Below are 27,401 nucleotides of genomic sequence, written 5' to 3' on the forward strand. Positions count from 1 at the left end.
AGAAGTAAATAAAGAAAAGCAGCCATTGAGAGTCAAGGTCTATTTCAAGTCAGTTCTTCACTGTGGTGTGTGTGGTGTGGTGCTCATTCCTAGGTAGTACATTGGTGCAGGAAAACTGCCAGAAAATTTGTACCACAACATCCTCAAGTGTTTGTCATGATGACCTTTTCTCGTATAAATGAATTTGCACCTTTTTTAAAACTCCATTTATTTTCATTAGTGGTGATAAATGAAAACAAGTTTACTTTTTCATTTTACCCAGGACAAAATCTAATGATTGTATTTTTAGTTCCAGGAAATAATAAAAGGAATCCTTCTTGCTATATTCGAGTATTAGACACACCTAAGGTCTAGTGGGTCTCACTTCAAGTTTGGAATCAGGAAAAGCAATATCAAGAAGCTAATATGTTTTCTATAATCAATATTTTGACTGGGGATAACTGATGAACCATAATAGGATAACTATTTAACAAAAATACCCTTAAAATATCTCAACCATTTTGACTGATACATTTGCATTGTATTCAGGTGTATATTTACATTAGTATATCATGTAGGCAAATGTGACAGGAAATACATTCTCATATAAGTAAAATATGGTAACAGTATAAGTGTACATGTGTAAAGAAAAAATATGCAATTACAATGTACAGTTTAAAAGAAAATTAATTTGCCTTGCTGTGCAATATAAATCTCTTAGTGTCTTGTAATTATTTAAACAGCATATTTATGACTTTTCTACCAAATTCAGATTTCCAAAAGAAATGGAAAATGAAATTACTATCCTTTATAAGCACACATGTCAGATTATTTCCCTCCAATTAAGTGTTGCTTATTTCAATGTGAGGAGAAAACTGAGCAGCTTGCATACTGTTAGCTATACTCGTATTGCTTTTAAAGGCTTTGCACAGGCTTTATCAGAAGTCACTTGATAAGTATGTGTTGACTTGACTTTGATGACTGCCTTGGACTGTAAACAAACTCTCTGAAGGCAGGAGCTCAAATTCTGTAATTCTGATAGCATGTATAACTGTATATTGAACTATGGAGTTAGCAGGCATGGGTTTTCCATTGAAAATAATAAAAGAGAAGCTGCTTAGAGAAGATGTTGTAACCTGTGCCAGCATATGCAGATGGAAGATACTTAGATGCTGACAGTTTCTAAGTGAGACCAGCCCTGACCTAGATTTAGATCTAGAGAGTGATTAGAAATATTGCCAAGCTTTTATCTAGTAATAATAATAATATTAATAATTTAAAAGCAAGAAAAGAAAATCAATTCACTGTATGCTATGTGAGAATGCCTTTTTCCTATGCTATGTTTGTAATGTTTTATTCAACATTTAGAAAAATCAAATGGAAACCAATACTGTCATATAAAGTACCAGTTTTAATGATGGAAAGTCAGAAATGTACTTATCTCTTCTGGGGGGAGGTGGTAGTCTTTATCCTGATTTAAAGTGCTTCATTTGGTTTAATCCAGCATGAAATATAAAATTTTATAGAGCTTCTAACTAGGTCTTACGAACTTGTTACTTATTACGGGTATAAAAGGCACAATGTCTATTCCAGGAATTCACAGAAAATAGACTTAAAGGTGAGAATACTCACCTTTGGGAACACCTACAACATGGACCTCACCTTGCAGGGGGTATCCTCTTTGAGGTGATGGAGCAGTTTCCTAGAGGAAGTAACCAGCAAGTTGAGTTTTGGAGTTATATACTGGTGCAAGATTTGGATGTTTATTTAAAGGCATCCCTCTGACTATAAGGAAGCTCTTCAATATGAAAAGAAATAGAGTAGACTTGTATGCAATCACATGCTTTAATTCTTTTGTTTATACTTTTAATAACAGAAAACTATAACTTACTATTATTTCCAAATGTGAAAAGATAATAAAACAAACTAGAAATATAAAATGTGTTAGCAGACTTGTACTAGAAAGAATAACCATAAAAACTCACTGTAATAAAATTTCCTATATTTCCCTTAACTTATATTTAAGCAATTTTGAGTTATTTAGTAATAATGAGGTAAACGCAACAGCCATATCTTTTTCTCTATTTGTTTGTTTTCCAACATAAATAGCAATTTCTGCAGCACTTCTTGTCTCATGCTGTTCCTAACATTGAATTAAATAATATATTGTGGAGTAAGAGCCAGAGAGATCCTAGGATTGCACATTTTTAAACTGTAAATCTGGATCATACATAATCCAATGTACTGAATACTTTGGACAGTTCCTGCTAAGCAAACCATTTGAATGGAGTAACAACATAGATGATGATCAGTGCAGGTTTCTAAATATTAGACTCTGTTTCATTGCAGCTAAGCTTTTGCATATCTATTATTCTTACTTTTAACCATACAGGGTTATCCTACAGTGCTGTCAAGTCATAGTCCTTCAACGGTCTAAATAAAAACTTTAAAAATAAGATTATAGTAGTGTTTATTGTAAGATGTGACCCATGCTACACAACCCCTGAGGTATAAAGATTCCAATTAGGAAAAGTTCAGTATTCTAGTGATTTACTGTTTTTTAGTAAACGGCATGAAGAGAACTCTGTGAGAGAAACTGTGCTCTGCATTAATGTCAAGATTCCTCATGTCAGAAATAACTCCAGGCATCCTTTACATGGTGTGGTAGAGGAGCTCTCCCCTTGCTCTCCTTAAGAACAACAAAGAAACTGAACATGTGAAAAGAAACTCTATATTTTATGATATTTTGAATCGACCACAGCCTAAACTATAGTCTCTAAGAAACATGAAGTAATAATTCTCCAGAGCCAGGAAAAGATTGAAGGCAAATATATACTTTAGTAGATTTCAGAAACTCAGAGAAATAGACAAATTGACAATTTTAGCTGGTAATTTTAACACTTGTCTTCTGGTTAAAGATAGAACAACTATACAGAAAATCAGTGAGGATATAAAAGATTTGATCGACACAATCAATCAACATGACATAATTGACATTTACAGAACACTATACCCAAAAATTACAGAATACAGGGCATTTTTAAGTGCTCACACTGGGTCATAAAACAAGCCTCAATAAGTATAGAAGAATGGGAATCAAACAGAATATGTTCTTGGACCACAAAGGTATTAAATTAGAAATCAAAAATAAACATAAACTACACACACACATTCTTATTGGGCTACGAATATATCCAATAAGAAATATAGTACTATATATCTAGCAATTCTAAATATAGAATTTATCCTGTGGAGATATTGCACATAGATCCAAAGACATAAAAAGAAAATTCACTTGAATGTTATTTACAATTTAAGAAGCAGAATAAAAGAATAGAAACAACTTAAGTCATCATTATGAGACTAATAAAATATATTAGGGTGCATAAAATAATAAAATATTAAAAAGCCATTAAAATTAGTATGATTCTTCTACATGTGCAGATATGCAATGCCATCCACTAATAAAAGTCAATATAATTTATCAGTATATATATATGTGTGGGGGGGTGTATATATATATATATATATATATGTATAATTTAAATATTTACAGAATTCACAAGACATTAAGAGTAGTTGTCCCCTGGGAGAGAACTGGGGTTTGAGAGAGATTTTTCATATTATTTAATTTAATATTTTTTCTTGAGCATGTCTTATATTTTAAATAAAATAAATTTTAAAAATTATTATGAATAACAAAACAAAATCTAAAGAACAAACTTGATTGCTTTTAACACAGCATATAGAAAGTAAACCACATCAGAAACTTCCAAAATAGAGAAAAAAATGACAAAATACACACACACACACACGCACATATGTATGAAATGTATATCAGCAATGGTCATATAAAATGAGATTTCACCTGTGCTACAGTGTGAAACCTCATCAGGGACAAAGGTATCAAGGAGATATACTGAAGTAAAAAATAACTCCTTGTTTAGAGTAGCAGTATAATAGGTAATTTCATCTTTAAAAAATATTTGATGTTATTATATTGTTTTAATGGTTAGAAGAGAAATAAAAGTTTGAGAAGGAATGAAGGATGTAAAAGAATTACATATTTATAGCCAAGTAAAAAACAACCATGGCATGAATCTTCAATTCTACTTGTTAGAAAAAAGTTGCTGATATTGAAGATGAATGTTAAAAGATTTTGGTCACTACAAGCTTCCCCTACTATCTGAAAGTAGAGTGTTCTTATGAAACGCCTATTTAGGATCCAAATTGGCATAAATAAGAATCAGTTACCAGAGGACACATGTTTATAATGGATTCACAAAATAAACCGAGATAAAGCACAGATGCTCACAGACCATTTAGAGCTATGGTGGCTTGATTCTCACATGCTAGGTGTAGTTCCCGGGGAAGGAGCTTGGTGGTGCTACTCTCACTGATCACAGTGTGCACTGCCTCTGTAATGCCCTTGCTGCAAAACAAAGGCTGAATGCTATTTGAGCTTTTTGCTGTGTTTTGTTAAAACAAAAGTCCTCTTTGGATTTCTTTCGGTTAGCAAAAATAGGAACTAATGTAATAGGTCTTTCGTAAAAGTAAAGTGGCATAAAGCGAACTTTCTCAAAGTGTAGATATCTGCATCTAATGTACTATAGTATGAAAAGTAGAATGAAAGTAATTATATTAAAAATTGGTCCTCAAACCTTTATCCAGTCAAAATTATCCTAATAATGACACTTTATGTCCGAACTAAACAATAACATGGGGGTGAACATAGCCAAGTTTGTCTCCTCATTTAAGAGTGAAAAAGATTGTTCACTAATTTCTTTTACTTCTCTTTATGTTATCCAAATTGAATATTTTCCAAAATCACTTTTCCTTTTAAAACTTAGACTATCTTCTAACTAGTTTTAAGTTTCTTAAAAAAAAAAAAAGCTTATCTTGTCCCTGGAAGCATAATGACATATATCTATTTATATATCAGATCTTTAAATGAGTTCTTAGAACTAGGGTTGTCCTCAAATTTAAGCCACTATCACCTTTTGAAATTATGTCATTTACCTGATATCAAGAAATTCAGTTTGAAAAGCAAAAAAAATATTATACCAGCAATATGATAAATCTTATACTGGAAAATCACCTTCCATGTCCATGTCCAGAGCATTCTCCAATTAAAAGAACTTTGGCTAAAGTTGAATAAATAGTTTCTGAAATCTTATATGGAAGATTGAGAATTTGCTTCATGCAAATTCAACTATAAACTCTGGACAAAACATTTTAAAAAATGAAACAAAACTATCCGAGGATTCTGGAGCCTGAACAAAAGCAGGCAAATTTTGCAAAGGAGTAAAAATTAATTGTAAAGTGACCCTCAAGTTGTAAACCCTTCATTTTGTGTGTTTTGTTTAGGGTTCTATCCTAAGGGCAGTGATATTTGAGGCAGAGGTGGATGTGTAGGGGGCTGAATCTCCGAAAGTAAACCCCACTGTCTTTTAGACAGGAACAGGAGGAAAAGCCCCTGGGTGACCATGACTGCCAGAGTAAGGGGGAAACCCTGAGAGAGTCAGAAAAGAGGTATGACCAGTTGTGAGAATAAACTCAGCTAAGTCTCTGACTGAACCTGAACTACAGATGCAAGAATTTTCAAGCAAGGTCCTTAAAGTTGCTTTCTGTGTTCTGTGAGAGTCACAAAAATAAATGCATAAAGAAATGAAAAGATAGGATATATCAGCATAGAAATATATATATATGTATATATATATAATATGTAAAACCTGTGTATCTCCATCTTTCTATTTAGCTACTTATCATATATATTATATATATAATATTTTATACACATATGTACAAAAATCTTTAAAAGACCAAATGGACATTTTTAGAATCGCTAAACAACATCTAAAGTAAAAAGTAACTGAATGAGATTTAAAGCAGATTGAAAATGACACAGCAGTGATACAGAGATCAATACATATCATTTAATCTGAAAAAATAGTGAGAAGGTTAAAAGAAGAAAAAAAATAGAGCCTGTTAACCAGCAGGAAAACTCAAAAAGTCAAATATTATGGTAACTGGAATTTTAAAAGGAGAAGAGAGAATGGGGCAGGAAAAATATTTGAAGAAACGATAACCAGAAATTCTAAAATTTCATAAAAAACATACATTTATATATTCAAGATGTTCAGTAACACCCCTCCCCTCTGAAAAAAGAAAAAGTAAATTCCAGGAGAACCATCCTGGGTACATATTAGTCAAACTACTGAAAACTGAAGATAAAGAGAAAATGTTGAAGCTGCCAGAGAAACATTGCAACATATAACATACAAAGGGACCACAATTAGAATGCCTGCAAACTTCTTGTCAGAAACCATGGAGTAACAAGGTTAAATAAAGACAATTTCAGATAAAAAAAAAATAAGTGAATTTATCTCCACCAGACCTATGCTTAAGAATGTTCTTCAGTTTGAAGAAAAATGATACCGGAGGGAAACTCAAATCTTCAGGAATGAGAGAAGAACATTGGAAATGTTAAATATGAGTAAACACCAAGCGCTAAATTATCTCTTAATTTCTGTGTAAAACATCCTACTGTTAAAAGCAAAAAATGATGATATGCTTTGAGAGCTTATAATGTATGTATATGTAATGCTGTTGACAACTATTAACAATAAAAATGGTGGAGAAATGGGAAAACTGTACATTTACAACATTTCTGTATTTTACATGAGCTTATTAATTTCCTCAGTGATAAAACTGAGGCACTTCAAGTTGTTAGTTGACTAATAAAAATCAGATTGTTGGTTAAATAATTTTAGAATTTAGGGGTATATGGTAGTTTATTTACTGCCATCAGTCAGACAATTAGTAGACTCATGCTTTCATAAGAAAATGTTCATTTTTTTAAACATCTTTGTTTCTAATTACATTTGAAAAGTTGAAACAAGTTTTTCTGAAGGTGCCATCTAAATGATTAATGATATATAATTGTTTCAACTTCTTTTTAAGTCATTGTAAATTTTTGAGACTTTGGTTCCTTTGGGTCTTATTTCTAAAAGGTGTATTATCTTGGTAGCTCATCCTGTTTTAATCATATGGTTAATAAAACATGTATTAAACATTTCAGTTAGCATGAATTCAGTTCTGGTAGCATTTATTACTCCCCAATGTGATGACCTTCAAGAATTTAGTTAGTAAAATGTAGAGAACATTTTCTATTAAAAAAAAAATAGCCACTTGAGTTTTTAAAGTATAAGAAGTTTGTCTTTAGAATCTGCTATGTTAGTCACTAGAGAATTCTGTTGGAGTGAAATTAAAGAACGGCTGAGACATTTAAAATCTAGAAGCAGAAGATGATAAATCAAGAAATACTTTGGACAAAACTGCAATAGTTATAGCACAGTAACATGCAGATAAGGCTAGTCGAATGCATACATTTTTTTTTTTTAATGAGGGAAATAATGGGTTTGTTTCTTTGGAATCATGATTTTATTTTTTGGAGGGGAGGGGGTTTGAAAATGATGTGCATTTATTCTAAAAATAAAAAGAGATTTTACAGAAGAAACAAGTTATTTGAAAAGTCTTTGAAGGAAGATCTGATTTATTTGCTCTGGATGTTTGGCTTGTTGTATCAGAGAATCTAAAAGGTGAAGAAAAACAAAATAAGGGATCTGCTGGGACAGAAAAGTGTTGGCTTGGTTGGCCTAGAATGCTATGGTGACTAAATATTTGGTGGATTGTAAACGCTGTTTTTAAGAAAAATATGAAAATTTTGCTCTAAATCAATTAATTCGAGTCAATCCTTGATGTTTAATTTCTCAAGATGAGTTTTGTTATTCCTACTGAAGTTTGCTGACAAAAAGTTTACCCATATCTTGGAGAAGTGTTAATGCAGTTTGAAAGCTGTGAAAATAATAGATCTTTAAGGATACAAATAATGGTACAGTTACCAGTTAATTTTTATTTAAGGTAACAAGAGTTATTTTAAATTGCATTTTTTAAAGTTTTAGAATATTTGGCCTGTAAGATGTTCTGATTTTTTTTAAAAAATCGTGGTCAACTGTATTTAGGAAACGTTATATAATATCATGGATTTCAGTGTTTCAAAATGAAATTAGCAAACTTTGAAGGATCCTGAATTGAAAGAAAGAGAGGGAGGGAGGGAGAAAGGAAGGAAAAGAGAGAGAGAGAGGAAGGAAGAAAGGAAGGAAGGGAAGGAAGGAAGGAAGGAAGGAAAGAAGGAAGGGAGGAAGGGAGGAAGGAAGGAAGGAAGGGAGGAAGGAAGAAACTAATACTGTTTAATTCAATATTTCTTAGTTGTTTACCCCAAATCAAGGGTCAGCAAACTTTTTCTGTAAAGGGCCAGATAGTAAATATTTTTGGTTTTGCAGGACAAGAGGCAAAATCAAGAGTATTATGTAAGTTTTAATATAACAAGGCAGAAAAACACGTTGCCAGAAAATTCTATTGAGGTAATTCAAAGTAAAATAACAATTAAGTGTAATGTTTTATAATACATAGCTACCAATAAGAAGAATGAGATTCTTTTTTGTGGGATAACTTTTCACCTAATTAGGATTCCATGTAAGTGTTCCCTCTTATCAAATTAATTACACATGTTGGTCTGCAAAAACCATTCTTAGTTCATGGGCCAGGCTAGATTTTGCTCATGCACCATAATTTACTGAACCCTTCCATAGACCATGAAACTTTTTTTTTTTCATATAATGCCTATCAGAACTAATATTATTATAACTAGTGTTTCAGAATAATACTTTTCTACATTGAGAGCCAGAGAATGGTAAAGCTGATTGGCATGAGCCTCATATGAAAAGGATTTTTTATAATGGGTGGAAGAATTATGTTCTAAAGGAACAAAAGGGAGCAATGAGCATCTTGAGGTATGAGATAATAAGCAGGGGTCACTAGAGAGGGTGTCTGGGTAATGATGTCCTCAAGGGAGACCAGGGTTCAGATATGGCAAAGAGGGAGAAGCAACCCTTAGAGAAGGAACAAAGTAGAGGGAAATAGGTTGGTTTTGGAGTGCCAGTTTTCAAATATAGAGTAAAAGGGCATGGAAGGTTGAGTGGTTAAAGGGCCATGGAGTATTGAGTGTTATTATAAGGATGATGACATGGTGGAAGATAAGTTGTTAGTGACAGTAGTTAAAATCTGGAGATGTCTGATACAAACAGGAGTAAACGACATGAGAGATTTCACTGATAACGTCTGTGTGAGGAAAGTGGTCACTAAGCCTGGGGCGAGGAGACTTAATTGCTGCGATGATGGGATCCATGCAAAGCTTGATGGTCTTCTTTGCTTGAACCCTGTGATGAAGGATCCTGGACAGCAAACTTACAGCCTATGCAGCCTAAATGCTTTTGAGGAAGTAAATTCTGGGTGTATTTCCTCAATTCTCATTCTCTTCCTCCTCTTTTTTTTTTTTCCCCTCCTCCTCTTTTTCATCTTCCTTCTCCTTCTTACTACTTTTAAATTCCCAGAAAAGTCTTTTATTCAGGGACATTGTTTTGAAAGTTTTACATTGTTTTGAAAGTTTAAGTCAAGCCGTCATTTTTTTCACCTTGTCTTATTCCAACCTCCATTTATAAACCCAAGAATGTATATTCACTGGTGATATTCCCCCTCCCCCTGCCCAGAGTCACGCTGTTCATTTGCTTCTCAGTCATATTATATCTCTTCAAGAGTTATGATACCAAGTTATCAGTGGAGGATGAATTTGGACTTTCCTATTAAAACATCTTGCTATCTGTCTAGACATTGATTTTCTATCTCTATTAGTCTTGGTTTTGTCTATTCTAACATTAAAGTATTATATGCATCGAACTTGGAAACACACCCCCCTCCCACCAAAGGCTAATGTGAAAGGAGTCCATTTTAAGAGAGGGCATATTATTTGTCTACTGTATTAATACCTGTAGAATCAGGAGACCCATATAGGAAAGGTGTTTAAAGGTTCAGTTTGAGATATCCTATGCCTTAGTTGTTAATAATACAATATCATTGAGATCATTGAGATTTCATTTCACTTCCTGCTCTCCAAGAATAGAGGGTAATTATTTAAATTGACTCAAAATGAAATGAAAGATTCTATAATCATGATTAAAAAATTTTCAAGACACTTTATCCATCTTTGTATCGCCACAAATGGACCAATATTATTCTAGTCAGTTTTTAAATAGAACTGCTTTTCAGAATGACTAGTAAATGGATAATTGTTAAGAAAGATCTCATTCTTATCTCCTTATGTTTCCCTCACTTCTCTCCAGCTCTCCAACAAATCTTTCATGTCTATAGTCTGACTTCATTCACCCTCTAACACACATCTCTTTGCCTTGTTATTTCTCCCCCTATTCCTTCTGCTTTTTTCTATATAGTGTGTTTTCAACATCTGATCATTTAAACCCACCTTTTCTCATGCCATTTCCTCTACTTGAATTTTGTTTTACCTTTCTCTGCCTAGGAAAATCCACCTGAACTTGTAAGTTCAGCCAAAATGTCATGCCTCGTCTGAAACCTTTTCTGACCCTCCTATTCCTCAGTCAGATTCAAGCTGTCTTGTGTCTTTATTCACATTCTAATAATGCTTTGTGCATCAATATGTCATAGAAATACCATGTAGTTTGTTAATTACTTCTTGTTTTTCTTATCTTTCTTATTTTAAACTGTGAATTCATCAACAACAGGGACTAAGACTCAGTCAACATTGTCTCATAGACATGGTACATAGTAGGAGTATAGTGAAATTGCAAATGAATAAGTGACCTGTATAACCATCATTCCTCCATGTGTACCCCGAAACCTATAGCTTGCCATCTTCTTTCATCTTTAAACTTTCTTCATTAAGAAACAAAAATATTTCAAGTAGTAAATATATATAATTATATGTGTCTTTAAATAATATGAAATGTCTGACATTAGCATTTTTAAAAAGTGGTATTTCACAAGGAAGTCTCTGTTCTGTTCAAGGTAGATTTTTCTGTTTTGTGTGTCAGTGTCTCCCCAAGAAAGAAGAAAATAAAACAAACACAGACAAAAACTGTACTATGTGATGGCAAGTGGATGAGATTTACTAGGGCAGAGATTGCCTTGTAGATGGATTAGTACATAAATCCTAACCAGTACAATTTGCTTAGAATTTTAGTGTAAAGAATTTAGCCTTTAGTCTTTATGGAATGCTGAAACTTTAATTGTACAATGTCGCAGTCAAAGCAGTGACAGAAAGGGTCTGTTTTGTCATTTTATTGGATGGATGCAAGTGAGGAGAACTGAAGAGAGGGAAGCAGTGAATAAACTACTGCAAACACCAAACATGAATTACTAAAAATCAGAAATGACTCTTTCAAACATCCTCTTACATTCTTTCATCCACAAAATAAAAAGTTATTAGGATATATTGTGTTACAGTTACACATACATCAGAGATAGGGTTTAGTTATACCCCATTGTAGCAGACAGATAACTGAAGCACAAGGAATAATCATTTCTGTAGACTCTCACATGGGGAAAAAGAAGAAGGAGCCAACAAGGAAGTATTTCAAGTGTTTTTTGTCCTGCATTTCAAGTTATGCTTGAATTTAAATGACTCTCATCCTCAGTTGATCATTAGCTCAATTAAATTTAACTTTATAAGAACATTAACTAGAATAAACAAATTAATTCTGGACATAAGACATTTCATTACTGAGTTGGATTTTTATGATTATTTTACTGATATCCAGTATGTGGGGAGGATACAGTAAAAAATGTTTGGATATTCTTGTATTGAGAAAAACGGCCTGTATTTTTCATTTGTGCCCACGGATGCCTTGAAATTGCCTGAAGTGGAATAACGAGTCTAGAGCTGTGGGTAAAATGTGCATGGGAGATAGCCAAGGCTGGTTCCACCTTCTGCATTTTTCAATTTGTTTTCTTATCAACATGCCCATAAACTGGAAAGCATTAGGCACAGACACATTGATAAGCATATGAGAATTATGCTTCCAGTCTCCCTCAATCCTCAGCCATGGAATCTCTTTTTAAAATTTTGGAGTCTCCATTTGAAATACAAGGAGTTACAATACAAATGTAAAATCAAATTGTTTTAACATCAGAGAATAAAGTGCATATGCACCATGCTTTTTGCTAATCCTGGGATGGATGAAAGCTGGAAAGAAACGGGTTAATTTAGCTTGCTCCCAACATAATTGACAATGAAGGGCTTTCTTACCCATGAGGCTTTGAAGGTTAAGCTGCCGCGTGTCACCTGGTAATTAGGATTCCTGGAAGTAAGCGAGAGACATGGATTCACGTTCATTTCAACCGAAAATGAATTCATTAAATAGATTTCTGAAAGCTCTCAGAACCAGTGAGAAAGTTGAAATTCCAGGACTGGAAAATGAACAGGAGCCAGGAGGGGGTCAGGCATTGTTGAACATAGGATTTGTTTAGGAAAATTTGATTACAATGCCATAGGAATCTGTGATTAGGATACTGCAACTGGCAGCTACATCAGTCTCACAAAGAGCACTGCCAGGATTAGATCCCATGTCTCTTTGATAGAAATCCCATTTTCTATACTTTTGCTTTTATTTTTGTTTTCCATTTCAAGTTCTACTGCTATGACACATATTGGGCAGTAACATGTCCCGCTAAATTAATGTCTTCATACATTGGCTTTGTTTTTCTTTACTGGCCACATCTTCATTAATTTGTGTGTGCTTGTATTGGAATGCAGCATTAGATTATAAGATCTCGTCCTTATATCCCCAAAACTTAGCACAGTGTCTAGCATGTAAACAGTCCAGATACCTATTTGGTTAATGATAAAGGACTAGACAAAAGGGTAATAAGACAAGAGATGGAGTGGTGAAGGAACAATGAAAAAGAAGAAAGTGGAGTAGAGAAAGAAATGGATATACAATGACTAGACAATACCATCCTCTAGCATTCTGACACATATAAATCAGCACATTAAAGTTTTTTTTTAAATAATATAATGTTGATTGTCTTCAGTGTGTCGCAGTTTATTTCTTGGGGCTCATAAGTATTTTTAATTGATTTTTCAATTATCAAAATGATCAATTTATCATAAAGTCTTCTCTAACCCTAAATGAGGTTTAGGGAATGACACAGCCAAGAGATAGTCTGTTGTTACATTTCATTGATTGGAGTTGGTTTTCAATTATCTGTTTGCTTGCTTTTATCTGGTATCCATTTTTCTCCTAAAAAAAAAAAAAAATGGATAAAAGGGCCTTGGAATTGGGGAGTGACTTACATAATTATGAATTTAAGACAAAAGGATATATTTCACTTCTTTGAGAATGCATAATGTTCTGTAAAGGTTTTAAGAAATAAGAACTCTTTGAAAGGGCTTCCTGATATGAATAATTGCAAATGTCAAGGGATGAGAGTTCTCTGATAGTGATTCTATCTCTAGAATGTCAGGTACTAGTGCAAAGGTGACATGAATGATTTGAGTGAGTTATTCTATCCCAGAGATGGTTCTGTAGAGAAATGAAAGCAGTACTCTATAACCCACAGACAGATTTATTCAAAGCTAAAATGTCAGAGGTGATCAAACTATTTAACTTGTGCTCATAGCTTTACTTTGCATTACATAAATGGGCTCTCAGAATTTATTACATACTGACAAATTAAAGAAACAGAATTTTTATAAAGTTGATTGATGTACTGTGGCTTTCAGTAAAATATTGATAATCTTTAAGGTAGCATTTTCAATGAATTATGATTACTGATAAAATTCTGCATAATTTTTTCCTTTGTCTTTAAGTTAACATAATGCAGCAAATATGCAGAGCTGGTTCTTGTGAACAGTCCCATTTTCACAGTGCCCAGAGTAGAAACAGAGCATCATTCATATACCAGAAGACCCCTGCTTTGCTCTTTACTAGTGCTACCAAACCAAACTTGGGTCTGCTCACCCACCACACAGCAAAGCTAATCTACTGACACTGGGTTGTGGTGAAGGCAAGTACAGCATTTATTTGCAGGGTGCCAAGCAAGGAGAATGGGTAGTTCATGCTCAAAAGACCCAAACTCCCTGATGGCTTTCAGGGAAGGGCTTTTAAAGGCAACATTTGGAGTGAAGGTTGCAGCTCATGGACTTTCTTCTGATTGGTTGGTGGTGAGGTAACAGGGTGATCTTCCAGGGACCTTAATCATCAACCTTCTGGTTCCAACCAGTCTTGGTTCTATGTGCTTGTGGCCATGATACAGTTACCATCTTCCACCTGGGTGGGGATCTTAGTTTTTGCATAACAACTCAAAGATATGTGTCAGATTGTTATGTGTATTCCTTAAGAAGGAACTAGAACTCTGTTTTATCCCTAAACTATTGTTGCTTGACTGCTTTTCCTTTGTTTCTTCGTTCCCTCACTTCCTTAATTATTAACTACTTGAGTCTGTTCTTTGTAACTCAGGGAAGTCCTAGGAGACTAAAGCCTTTTTTCTACAAACAAGAAACTGGAGACACAGAAGGGCTTTTATACCCAGGAGGGCCCCACAGTGTCCTGCTCAGTTTCACTAGCACTGTTCCCCGCCAAGGGTAATTATTATCATAACTTGCAACACCATTGTTGACTGTTACAAATAGCACTGCTATGAGCATTCTCATATATGTTCCTTGATATATTGGGTTCCCATATATGTCCATATATTGGATGTATATCCATATACATTTTTGTTATGGATTTATATCCATATACATTTCCTTGGATGGAGTTGCTGAGTTTTACAGTTATGCACATGTTCTGTTTTGGTAAAAAACTGTTATATATATTTACAAATTGATTGTACCAATTCACTCTCCCAACAGAAGAGATGAAAGTTCCAGTTGCTTTACATCCTTGGCAACATTATTATTGGCTCTTATTTTCACTTTAGCCATTCTAATTGTAAAATCAAAATACTCTGATTTTTTTTGTCTGCTTATATTCTTTCGTGTTACCAAAAGAATCTGTTATGTAAATCAAAATAAGGACCTTTTATTTATAAGTTTACACTTAAAGTCTTTAAAGAATAATTCCTCCAAGTGTTTCCTAGACTGAAATGTAGCATATTGCTTAAAAGGGAAAATTTTACTTCAAATCCAATGGAATCATATCCATTAATGGAATATGGCTTAAATATTTCAAACATTTTTATTTATTTAAAAAATATTTAGGGCTTCCCTGGTGACGCAGTGGTTGGGAGTCCGCCTGCCGATGCAGGGGACACGGGTTTGTGCCCCAGTCTGGGAGGATCCCACATGCCGTGGAGCGGCTGGGCCCGTGAGCCATGGCCGCTGGGCCTGCGCGTCCGGAGCCTGTGCTCCACGGCGGGAGAGGCCACAGCAGTGAGAGGCCCACGTACCACACACACAAAAAAAAAAATTTAAATGTCTTATGTATGTGATGGAGTTCAAGGTGGCTTATTGATAAAAAAGTATTATGTACATAATTATATGCTTTAATACTGTCTATATGATAAAATTTTCTTATCTATTAAAAAATGATAACATATGAATCTAATAATGACGCTAAATCACTGCAAAATCTTTTTTGTGTGATTTATTTCCAAAGTAATATTACATGAAATTCACTTTATTAACATATATTTAGTTTAATGTAAATTATTTAAGAATTGATAAGCTGGAGTAATTGAAAATTAAAATCTGTTCCTGGTAAAGCAAAAGGCAAAGATTCCACACAAATTTTGGAGCCACTATTGGATCAGGAAGTATGATGAAGTTGGAGTATGGTTAGTGGTCCAGGAGCCAAAAGAAGCAAGGATATGGTTATCTGAATGTTCACATCTATTAGGGCAGGTTGAAAGATAAGAACTGCATAGATTTGAAGGGTATGAAAAAAAATATATATATATATATATATATATATATATATATGCTGCTACTTAGTCACTATTGTTGAAGGTGGCATGCAAAAGCCACTGCCAAAGGTTAAATGTCTTCCAGTTCCTAACTAGCAGCTTTCTCATATTTGCATTAAGTAACTAGAACCCATCAAGCAAAGAAGCTGAGAAGACTAGTTTGACAGGGAATCTTAGAATTGTAGATTTCAGGTTTCTGATGACACAGTAATAGAAGACTATGGGGGGTGGGGGCAGGTGTGGGACTGAGTACCAAAAGACAACATTCAATGTATATCTGTTGGTGAGATCCCTGCTAGTGTAAGTTTGTATTAGTATTGTCATTGTCTGGTGCACAAAAAATGGATTCATGTTGAAATAATTTTCTTGTTTTGTACCTTTTGTCACTTGACAATATCTCAGTGAAACACCTCCAGGTCAACTCATGTAACACTAATTTATTCTCCTCAAAGCCCGAGTGTTACTACCTGATGTGGATGAATCATAATCCATCCAGGCAAGCACTTTGATGGGTTTTCACTTTGACTCTTCTTTTTGGCCATCATAAACACTGCAGAAATAAATATCACTCTTCATCATTCTGTACATATTGGTGGCTTTCTGTTTTTGTTTTGTTTTTCTTACAAGACAAGGTCCCAGATTTGGGATTGCTGATGAGATGGAATATGTTTTGTTTTCAATTGCCATATTACTTTTCAATATGCGTATCACATTTTATATTTTCACAATCAACATAGGAAAGGACCCCTTTCACCACATCCCTGCCAGTAATATATGTTATCTGGGATAGTTTCTTAATTACAACTTTTTCCCAGAAAGCAAACCACAGTAGAAGGTAACCCAGATACTGTCCCAACTTGGCTGTGACTTTGTAGATTCTCTTATACCATTACAACATATGGGGATTTTTAAATAATTTGTAGTTTTCTAATTTAAAATTACCATAAAAATCACTCAAATCAGTGAAGGTGGAATAGCTTTTCAGTAATATTTCAGCTAAAATAGATCTAACATTTAATTATATTTCTGTTTTATTCTGATGTTCTTTTTCAATTAAACTGGCTGAAAGTTCATAAGAGTCTGCTCTTATAAGTTTGTATTAGGCATTGTCTCTGGTTAAATCAGTCACAGTAGGGTAATTTACATTGTAATTGCTCTCAAACCTATAATCCTAATGACTTTTAACCTCAAATGTTCATTTATTGCCATATGTCCATCACAAGTTGCCTGGTGCTGGGGAAGGAGTTTGTTCCATACCTCTTCACCCAGCAATCCTGGCTGCTGGGGCATCCATCATCTGAAGCATTACTGGAGTTGCAGCAGGGGAAGAGAAGGCAGAAAGTTGAAAATTGGCTCTTAAAGCCTCCTGTACAGCAATGACACATATTGTGTTTAATCATTGGTAATGAGTAATATCAATTAACACATTGATAAAATAATTTCCTGGGTCATTTACTACATATTTCTCAGTTTGTCGCAGCATATAGTATTTCAGCTGTCTTCCTGTTGCCTTTGTTGTGACTTTACCAATTTTGAATTATTTTGTAAGTGTACTAAGACCATGGATTTTGAAAAACTGGGTAGTCAGCTTGCTGTATTAGCTGAAAAATTAAATGGTCAAATAGCTATCCATTTCTATTTGTTATACTGTTTAGGTGGCTCATTGAAGGTATTGACTGATGGCGTCAAAAATATTATGACAGTTTAATCAGTACCATTAGGATAAATGGCATTAGTGTTTGTCGTATTTTCAATGTGATTTAAATCTAGTCGTAGCCCTTGATCATCGCCATTTGGATCCAGCTTAATTTCATCAATGTGCCAAGATAGTACCTGGGAATATTTGCAGCTCCTATATTGCTAAAGTAGTGGTGAAAGTTTGTGACTATTATTTGAAGCTAATATAATTCAAGGAAAAACTTTGGTAATTTAAAAGGGTTTAAAAGACTATAAATGTATATTTTCATAAAGGCAGCCACTAATTTTTTGTCCACAGAAAAAAAGATCTTGTGGATATCCCCTGATATTACAGATTTCAGCAAATGGCATTAAAATTCTGATTCCATATTGCTTGTTCTTTTACATTGAAACAGATGTCAGTTTCATGTGGATTTTGAACATCATCCAATCTGTTCTTCAAATACAAATGTAATTACTGGTCAATGGTTTTGCTATCCAAAACCATTTATACATCTGCTGAAATCGTGGAGGTTTTATTAATTGTTTTGACTTAGAGTTTGTTCCCTTCAAAAAGCTGAGGATTTGGAACAATATTACATGGGGTTAAGTAACCCTTTTTAGTTTTTTTTAAAGATTTATTTATTTTTGGCTGCGTTGGGTCTTCGTTGTGGCATGGGGGATCTTCACTGAGGCACGCGGGATCTTTCGTTGTGGTGCGCGGGCTTCTCTCTAGTTGCGGTGTGCGGTTTTCTCTTCCCTAGTTGTGGCATGCAGGCTCCAGGGTGGGTGGGCTCTGTAGTTGCAGCACGCGGTCTCTCTAGTTGAGGCACGCAAGCTCAGTAGCTGTGGCGCGTGGGCTTAGTTGCTCTGTGGGATGTGGGATCTTAATTCCCTGACCAGGGTTCGAACCTGGGTGCCCTGCATTGGAAGGCGGATTCTTTACCACTGGACCACCAGGGAAGTCTCAAGTCACCCTTACTTTCGATAATAGTCCCACGTGCTTATGTAGCATGAGTGTGGATGATCTGAATTTCTATTTACTTACAAGTCCTAGTAGAAGATTATGGTACAAAAAGAGGATTCCCTCCAAGTAAAGCCGATTTTGTGTGCCTATTTCATATACTGTTTGTGAAAGGCAAAAGGAGGTAGTGTACAAAACACATAAAGTTTAAGCTTTAAATGGCTACAATAAAGTTAATATTATTTCTCAGTTATAAGGGGTTGTGAAAGTCATAAAAATAAAAAACAATTCCATCCAGTTTTAAGATACCTGAGATATAGTTCTCAAACTTTTGCCTAAGTGGGACCCACATACTTTCAATAATAAGTTTATTTCCTATATTCTTATCACTTGAAAACTTTCTAAATGAAGTGAAAGCAATGAATATCATTTGTTAATACCACCCCCTCTCCTCCTAATAGTACTACCCCTACTGCTATTACTATTCTACTAACTATTCCTAATATATAGTTGACATAATATAATCAACCTAATAGTCAATAGTTTGGGATAATTTACACATTGGCTGAAGCTGTAGAGGTTTTGTTTTGATTTAGATTCTGTAGCGCCTGCAAAAAGTGTAAGATTTTTGAACCAGATTATCTTGCGTGAAATCAGCCCTGCTCCTAGCAATAGCCACATGTGTTAAATGTTCTACATTCATCATCTCACTTATTCTTCACATCAGATCTCTAAAGTAGGTGTGAGACATCCACATCTTATAAAAGAGAGGATTGAGATGTAGAAAGGTTAAGCAAATTATCCAAGTTATATGGATTTTAAATTTAGGCTGCCTGAATATAAACACGTTTAAACACCTATTATATCTTTTTTACTCTCCACCCCCAACAATTCTTATTCTTATTGTCATCCTCACCTGTAATATAAACAACAGGTAGCAGTGGAATGGTTAACTAGATACACTCACTGTTAAGTGCTTGCCAAATCACCAGAACCAAAGTAGAATATCAATCAGATGTGCTGGATATTAAGATTGCCTTCATCATTGTGCACATCAAGGTTTAAAATCTAGGACCTCATGATTAATCAGACAATTATTTCAGAAGTTCTTGTGTTTGCTCTATCTGCTTTTGTGCCATGATCCTATAGCATGCTGGAACACATGGGCACTAGGCCATCTTTCACCTTCTTAGTAGAATGTCAATCTAAATAGCAGTTTGGCTTTCATTGAACAATATTCTACTCCCCGCAACAAGTGGATGAAACATGGCTCTGTGACAGTTATATCACACAGACCAACAGTTTGAAATGTTTGGCATTAAAAATATTTTAAAGTGAATTATAAATAATTTTATCCTGAATTATCTCTATTAAAGATAGTTCGTTTTTTGTGGACAGACGCTGTTTAATTTCTACTGCTCTTCCTGTACTGGGACTATTGTTGTTGCTGATGATGATGTTGATATTATTTTGTAAGACTCTGTAATGTATTCATATTAAAACTCTTTCTTGGATCCTCAAGCACAAGGTTATTATTACTGCTATGCTATTTAGGAAAGAATTACCAGGGAAGATTGAGGCATAGGGAGGTGTGTTCCATTTATCAATCTGAAGGAATTTTGCCAGTGTTTCCTTTCATTAGTGGATCTGTGAGTTGAGCTGGAGAGAATCAGAGACGTTCTCTAAAGGTTATTTTATTGATCACCAATGCATTTTTTGGTAAAAGACCCCAAATTGAGTTTTTTCGAGTTGTTTGCTGTTACTAAAATGGCATCTAGTACAGTTGTCAGTCTCTTAAGCCTGCAGAATGTTATCTCAAACCCAAACCAATTTTGTGGCGTGAGAAAAAGATTATTAAGTAGATGAAACATTGTTGTTGAAAATATGGATTTAAAAGCTTCAATAGCTAGTACCATGTAATTTCTAAATGATAACTGGATATTATATGATAGAGAAAGAAACAGCCATTAATAATTGAAAGCAATAAAAAATATGCATTAAATAAAAACAAATTGAAAGCAGGCAAATAATAAAACACTTAGCTCTTCAGCTATTATTCTATAATATGAAAGTTTAAAAAAAGGCTTCCTAATATTTTTGGTTTTTTGGTTTGTTTGTTTTACATGTTTCCTGATCCAGATTTATATTTTTGAAAATAATATCTACTATCAACCTGATATAAAGAGTAGTTCATTGCGACTGACATCTTCTGGAAAAGAAGGAATTATTTTTAATGGAATTGCTGACTGGTTATATGAAGGTGAGTGAATAGATTTAGTTTCAAAAGAATACAAATGATATATTTTTATACAAAATCCATAAGAAAAATCTGTTCAATTATAACAATACTTATAGCACTATTTCTTCCTCTCATTTCCTCTCAAAATTGCCTTCATGCTTTCATATCTTTGCATCTGCTCATGTTTTGACTGGTTATGATTTACATCTACTTATATAATTCCATGTTTCAGATATATATATATATATATCTCACATATACACACACACATATACACATTTTGTTCAGGCTAAATAGATCTTATTTTTGGTGATGCTTAACTAATGAAAGTGAATAATCATCTTACATCACTCTGGAATTAGATGCTGAATTTTTCTGACCCTGGGAAAGAATAAACAAAATCCTTTACTATTCAAAAAGTGCATGAAAGCCACTTAATTATTACTCATTTCCATTAAGAACATTCTGTCACATTTTAAAAGCCGCTGTATAGGGACCAAAATATTCAATAAAACCTATCTAAAAAGTTATTTATAATAACTATTGAATCAAGTTTTCATAATAGCTGAGAATATAAGAAGGAATCAGGTGATGAAAACCTCTATCCAATTTTATCATGTACCAATCATCAGCTAGTTATAAGTACAGATTGCCTAGGAAAAACTCAAAGTGTGAGTTTAAAACCTACGTTTCAGACTCTACAACTGATCTTGGCAAAATACATCAAAATTTAAACTAAGTTAGTCTATTAAATTAGAAATTATAATGTAAGAATCTTCCAGAGAATAAATTTTACCCTTGAGCAGTACTGGCAAATGCAGTCTTTCTAACTCAGCGTTGCTACTTTTAATTATGTAAGAAAGTAAATCATTTAGTTTATTCATTCATTTGTTTCATTCATTCATGCTTTCATTTGACAGATATTATTGAAGACCTCCTATGTTCCAAGTACTTGTCTAAGTGCTGAGATACATCAGGAAACAAAACAAAGTTCTGCTCTCAGGACTTTACATTAAAAGGAAAATGTTGCTGGGTGGAACTATATTATTAAGAAAGAGACATTGTAGCCCTCAAGATTTACACATATATGTGTACATGTGTATCTATATCTATCATATATTTTGTGTATAAGCTAGCATCAAATAGTAAAAGCCACAGTTTATTCTGAGGAGTAGGGGAACCTACTGTGGAAATAGCAGTGATAATTATACTATGAAATTTTACAAAATGAAATGCACAGACAGATTAGTAGGGTTCTTTGGTTGAGAGTGTCAAAAACTGACTCTGGCTTTCTTATTTCAAAATGATGGATTATTAGAGGGGCCTGAGATGCCCCAATGAATTGAAAAAACAGGTGAGGAATAAGCTTGAAACCTTGGTAGTTCTGAGAATCTAGGTAGTAAGAATTAACCACCTCTTACCTAGAGGAGCTAGGAAAGACACACCTTTAATTTCAAAATATTTTTGGTACTGTAGGACACCCTGAAAGGTGAAGAAACCATGCCAATGCAGTGTACTAAGTAATAAATCACAGTAAACACAGGATTCTATGAAAAAACAAAGGAGTCAGACTTAGCCCATTTTAGGGATTTATAAATATTTTCTTAATGGAGAAACCCTCTGAGCTGAGCCTCAAAGAATAAGAAGTTTAACACAGAAGAAGAAACCAGGAAGGAAAAATCCAAGCAAGAGTTAAAAGCTTGAAGAAGCATAGAAGGGTTAAATAGCATAGTGTGTGCCCAGGGAACTAAAATCAGCTTGGTATTATTGAGGCATAAAATTTGAGAAAAGGACGGCAACAAGAACCAAGAGGCAGTAACCCTAAAAATTATCTGGGATTTCAATTATTTTTCCACTGTTAAATGGGGAAACTAATACAGCTTTTCAGGAAAGGAAGTGTCAAGATTAGATCTTCCACATAAATAGATCATTTTGGCTAGAGTGTAAAGCTGGAATTGAATAGTGAAAAGAACCAATGAGCAGCTATAAGGCTTTTTCTATGTTCTATCAAGATATAATGAGCAAGAGGGCTAGGGTTAAAGCAGGAAGAAGGAGGGAAGATTCTAAAATTGATGAGGCAGTAAAATCTTAGTGTTTAAATGGACGAGATGGATTGAAGAAGTCAAGAATGATTCTTTGGCTTGTGGTTTGGATCACTAGTAAATAGTGGTGACAGACACAGTGAGTAGACATCAGAAGGAACTGTAGACTCAGGGAGGAGAGGAATAATTTAGCGGGAACATTGGTGCTTCACAGTGTGCTGGTATGCTACATTGGGTGACAGAATGTGATCCTTAACATTCAAGAAATTTTGAGTCAACTAGGGGTAAACCCAATGTAGAATGTACTGACTTGACACTGATCAAGATTTGGGCCTCTGTCCTTTAGGGAAGGCTTCATATAGTTTATGGAATTACATATTTGAGGAAATTATAAGGAGAGAAATTAAAGACCATTATTTGGGAAATAAGGTTATCTTCTTAATTAGAGAATAAAAACCTATATATTGGGGCTGAAACTGAACAGCGTGTTGAGGGATAAGCAGGACAAATGGGTAACAAAAACTTTTGTTTTGGGGATGACACTGTAAGTCTGACACTTTCCAAAAAGGGGGAAATGGAAAAATTATGGTTTTTGCCATTCAAATTAAATTCAATCCTTTGGGCTCATATGTTCTAGGTATACTAGGAAATTCCAGATATGCTATGTGAGTTAATTCTTACGATGCTAGTATATCTAATCACTTACTGAAGAAACCATGATTCAGGGAGGATAGGTGACTTGGACGTGACCTCAGCGTTCACGAGGGTAGAGCTGACACTTGAATGTGTGTCTTCAAAGTCAGTGCTTCGTCCTGGGCTACTCCACCTGTTACAGTGCAGGGCCTTTCACTCTTCCCTAAGGGATGACATGCATTATGGACCTAAGGTGTTAGATTTCCCTGGTCTGTTTCATCAGCCAAAGACTCTGAACCCTACCGTCCATGGGCTTACCTCAATTCTTGCTTCATTTCCAAGAGAAGGGACCTTACGAAGGGCATAAGTGTTAGGGTTTGGCAGAAGGATTTAGGCAATTCATACATCATTGATTTTCCCTCAGCATTTTGCTTGGCATCCCCAACCTGTGGTTCAAAAGTCCCACACGGGCCTTAATCACTATCACTTTGCTTGTCCAATGTGTCAACACCTCCCAGAATCCAGACCTTCTCTTTTCCTTCAGTATACTCATGAAAAGGCAGTACTACCTATTAAAAATGCATATGATCTTCAACAGTATATATGTGATACTCTAGTGTAGATATTTCCTTTTTATTACTTTGCAGAAATCAATTAAAATATGAATTAGCATGTGTGGGAAACCCAAGAAGGAACATGTAACATTTCCACTTACTTTTTCTAAATTGAAATTTACCTTCTATAATTATCATAGGAAAAGATGAGAAGAGTCACATAAAAGATAATAAAATGTTTTTCTGGCAAGTTTTAAGTGTGTTAGGGCCAGGCCAATCTGTGAGTGTGCCTATTGCTCCCAAACGCAGTCACTAATGTGCAGTCTTTAAAAGTCTTTTAAAAGTATAATTGTTTCTATTTCTAGTGTTACTCAATTCCTAAGGAAAGTAAAAGCAAATAAAATATAATGTGTTTTAAAGAGTTGGTGAAGTTCATGGGGAATTCCCTGGTGGTCCAATGGTTAGGACTCCATGCTGTCACTGCCAAGGGCCTGGGTTCAATCGCTGGTCTGGGAACTAAGATCCCACAAGTCACGCAGAGTGGCCCCCCGCCAAAAAAAAAAAAAAAGTTGGTGAAGTTCAGAAGAAAAATAAAACATCGTGCTCAAAATGAAACATTTTAAATATAATTTACACAAAGCACCTCAAATCTTATTCATATAAATTGGCATATTTAACATGGTAACTTAACTAAACAAAATATCAGATCAGTATTTTGTTTAAAAAAGGTAAAGTTTACAACTTTGAAAATCTCCATGAACTATTGAATCTATTAAATAGAAACAAAAAATGACTGTCCCTTTCAATTATTTGAATAATGGAACTGACATGCCTAAAAGAAATGTATTTTAGAATCTCGTATTTTAAAGGAATCCTTCTTTGAAATTCAGTCCAACAGTTATTGAGCACATATATTTGTCAGACATTATCTGAGAGCGATACAATGAGGAATATGGCTTTCTATGTTTGGGGTATTTCCAACTTAATGGAGTGAAAAGCTGTAAACAGCTATTATATAATGAACCATTTGGAGTACGGTAAATAGAAATATAAATAGAACTACATGTCATCATTTTAAATATATGTATAAATGGAATTAATTCTGATGTGTTATGGGAATATAGGGTGGTTTATAGAAGAAATGGTTTTTGCATTGAGCTTTAAGAATGACAAGAATAAAGAGGTGAGAGAAGAAAATGGCAAAATAAACAATATGCTTATCAACAAATTGGGATTGTTGCTTTTTTGTTATTTGGTGAGAATAATGCAAAATGCCTGTATTCACTTTTTTTGTGCCTTCTCATAGACACAGGAAGTCACATTCATCCATTCATTGATTCAACAAATATTTACTGAGTACTTACTAAATCCCAGTAAAACTGAACTGTGACATATAAAAGAAAAAAAGATTAGAGATGCAGCCATGGAAGCCAGAGGAAGATAGGATGATAAGCAACAATGCTAAGTCTCAGGAGGTCAAACAAGCTAAGGATTCCAAAGTTACTGTTTGATTTGCTACCAGAATTTGACAAGAACAAAATCAGTCAAGTGGTGGTGCCAGAAGCAAGCCTGCAGTGGATGGAGCTGTAAATGGGAAGTGAGAAGGTTATGAACATAGACAATTCTTTCAAGAAAGTTGACAGTAAGATACAAGAAATAAGGGGAAAAAAATCAACCAAAACCCAGGGCTGACAGTAGATCCTCAGGAAGTCCTATCTAAGTTGATAAACTACAAATGGATACAATCAGCTTACTTTTTGGAATTGCTTGTTAATCTGAACACAATGGTCGTATGTGAGTTAGTTTTCTGCGAGTGCTTTGTGTTGAGGCTGTATTTTTAAGTGTCTGTGATATAAAACCACATGTGTTGAGAACTCCATCTGCTCTGCAGTGAGATTTTCTAAATCAGTGTAATAAAGACAGTGGAGAGCCAAGCCTACATTGAAAGGGAGTGGAATGCAATTTGTAAAAATACATTGTTTGGGGCTTCCCTGGTGGCGCAGTGGTTGAGAGTCCGCCTGCCGATGCAGGGGACGCGGGTTCGTGCCCCGGTCCGGGAAGATCCCACGTGCCGCGGAGCGGCTGGGCCCGTGAGCCATGGCCGCTGAGCCTGCGCGTCCGGAGCCTGTGCTCCGCAACGGGAGAGGCCACAACAGTGAGAGGCCTGCGCACCGCAAAAAAAAAACAAAAAAAACCATTGTCTGTAAATAATATAATTACAGGAAGTTTCAATCCATGAGTAAAAGTCCCTATTAGTTACAATTAAAGAATGTGTGCCTTGTTCAAGAGGACTTTTAAGCAAATGCATATTAAAGTTTCTTTTATTTATCTACTTTCTATTCGGGTAGCTTTTTTTATATACCTGAAGGAAGTCACATAACTCTTTGTATATACTACTTTGCTATTTTATCATTTTTGTGAGGAACAACTTTAGGCATAAATCACTCTAAAATAAATAAAAGTAAATGATGTCCAGTTTCTGTTGAATGGTGCCCTCAAATTGGGGCCATTCTTATTCTTGGGAAGTACTTGTGTACGCATACTTCAGCACCCAGGATAGAACCTGCTTCTTAGAAACCCTGAGTGTTGATTTTGGGCAACACAATCTGATCTCTCTGTACCTACAGGTCTTATAAGGCTTAGAGTTTACGTGCACTGAATTGGCAGCATGTTTTTTCTTCAGTGTTACGTGGCTCACTCATGTCTCCTCACCTGAATTTTAAGTTACTTGAATAAATCAGGGTCAGGATCACTACTGGAAAAAAAATGGCACATTCAAAATAGTATTCAGCTTTATCTATGAAGGGGCCACTTGTAAAAGACAAGGAATATACAACCTGTGGCTAGTAATGGTTTAGCCGTTAGTACCTGAAGAGGGAAGGGGGGCAGCTTTTACTAGGGCCTAGAAGGAGGGAGCCCTGGAGTTTTCACGGTATTAGAAGCAGTGAGTTTTGGTTGAAGAAGACAGCCAAACCCACATGATTTCCATGGGTGGAAACCAACAAAATAAATACCATGCACTAACTTTTTTCTCTTTATTTGATTTGCCTGGTTTCATATTGGCCACACTTTGAGTTTTTAAACTCAGACACCATGGGAATGTTCTTATTATTCAAATGAAAAGTTTGTGGCCCCAAAAGAGGAGCACACAAAGTCTCATCTGCTACCATTTCATTGTAGAGTGATATTAGTCCAGTTATATACCTGTCTGAAATTTACAGCCAATATTTGTGTTTTTCATATAAGGTTTGGGGGAAAATAGCCCCATTATGAAAAGAAATAACTTATCATATGGCCTTAATTGGTAATCATAGCTCCTTTCCTGAACTATTCATTCCTTTTTCCATTTACCTTCAGTCAGCATTTTGACTAGATAGGTCATTTACCTGGTGCATCAAACCGAAACACTTTATTCCTGCCAAATCTTATTCCTTTGCTTCCTCTTCTTTTTTTTTTTTTTTTTTTTTTTTTTT

The 27,401-nt window shown here is 34.7% G+C and overlaps 1 protein-coding gene across 2 annotated transcripts in view; it reads left to right on the forward strand.

Moving 5' to 3' along the window:
• The window catches only part of DPP10 (dipeptidyl peptidase like 10), a 685,210-nt gene that overhangs the window by 527,195 nt on the left and 130,614 nt on the right, over positions 1 to 27,401 (forward strand). For both annotated transcript variants that reach the window (XR_002890440.2, XM_024114996.2), the window contains exon 8: positions 20,600 to 20,720. Coding sequence is in view for 1 of the 2 variants with exons in the window: in XM_024114996.2 (XP_023970764.1) it covers positions 20,600 to 20,720 (121 nt within the window). In the remaining variant the exon portion in view is untranslated. The remainder of the gene's footprint in view (positions 1 to 20,599; positions 20,721 to 27,401) is intronic.

This window comes from Physeter macrocephalus, chromosome 2, assembly GCF_002837175.3.
Source record: "Physeter macrocephalus isolate SW-GA chromosome 2, ASM283717v5, whole genome shotgun sequence".
In the NCBI taxonomy this organism is placed as follows: Eukaryota; Metazoa; Chordata; class Mammalia; order Artiodactyla; family Physeteridae; genus Physeter; species Physeter macrocephalus.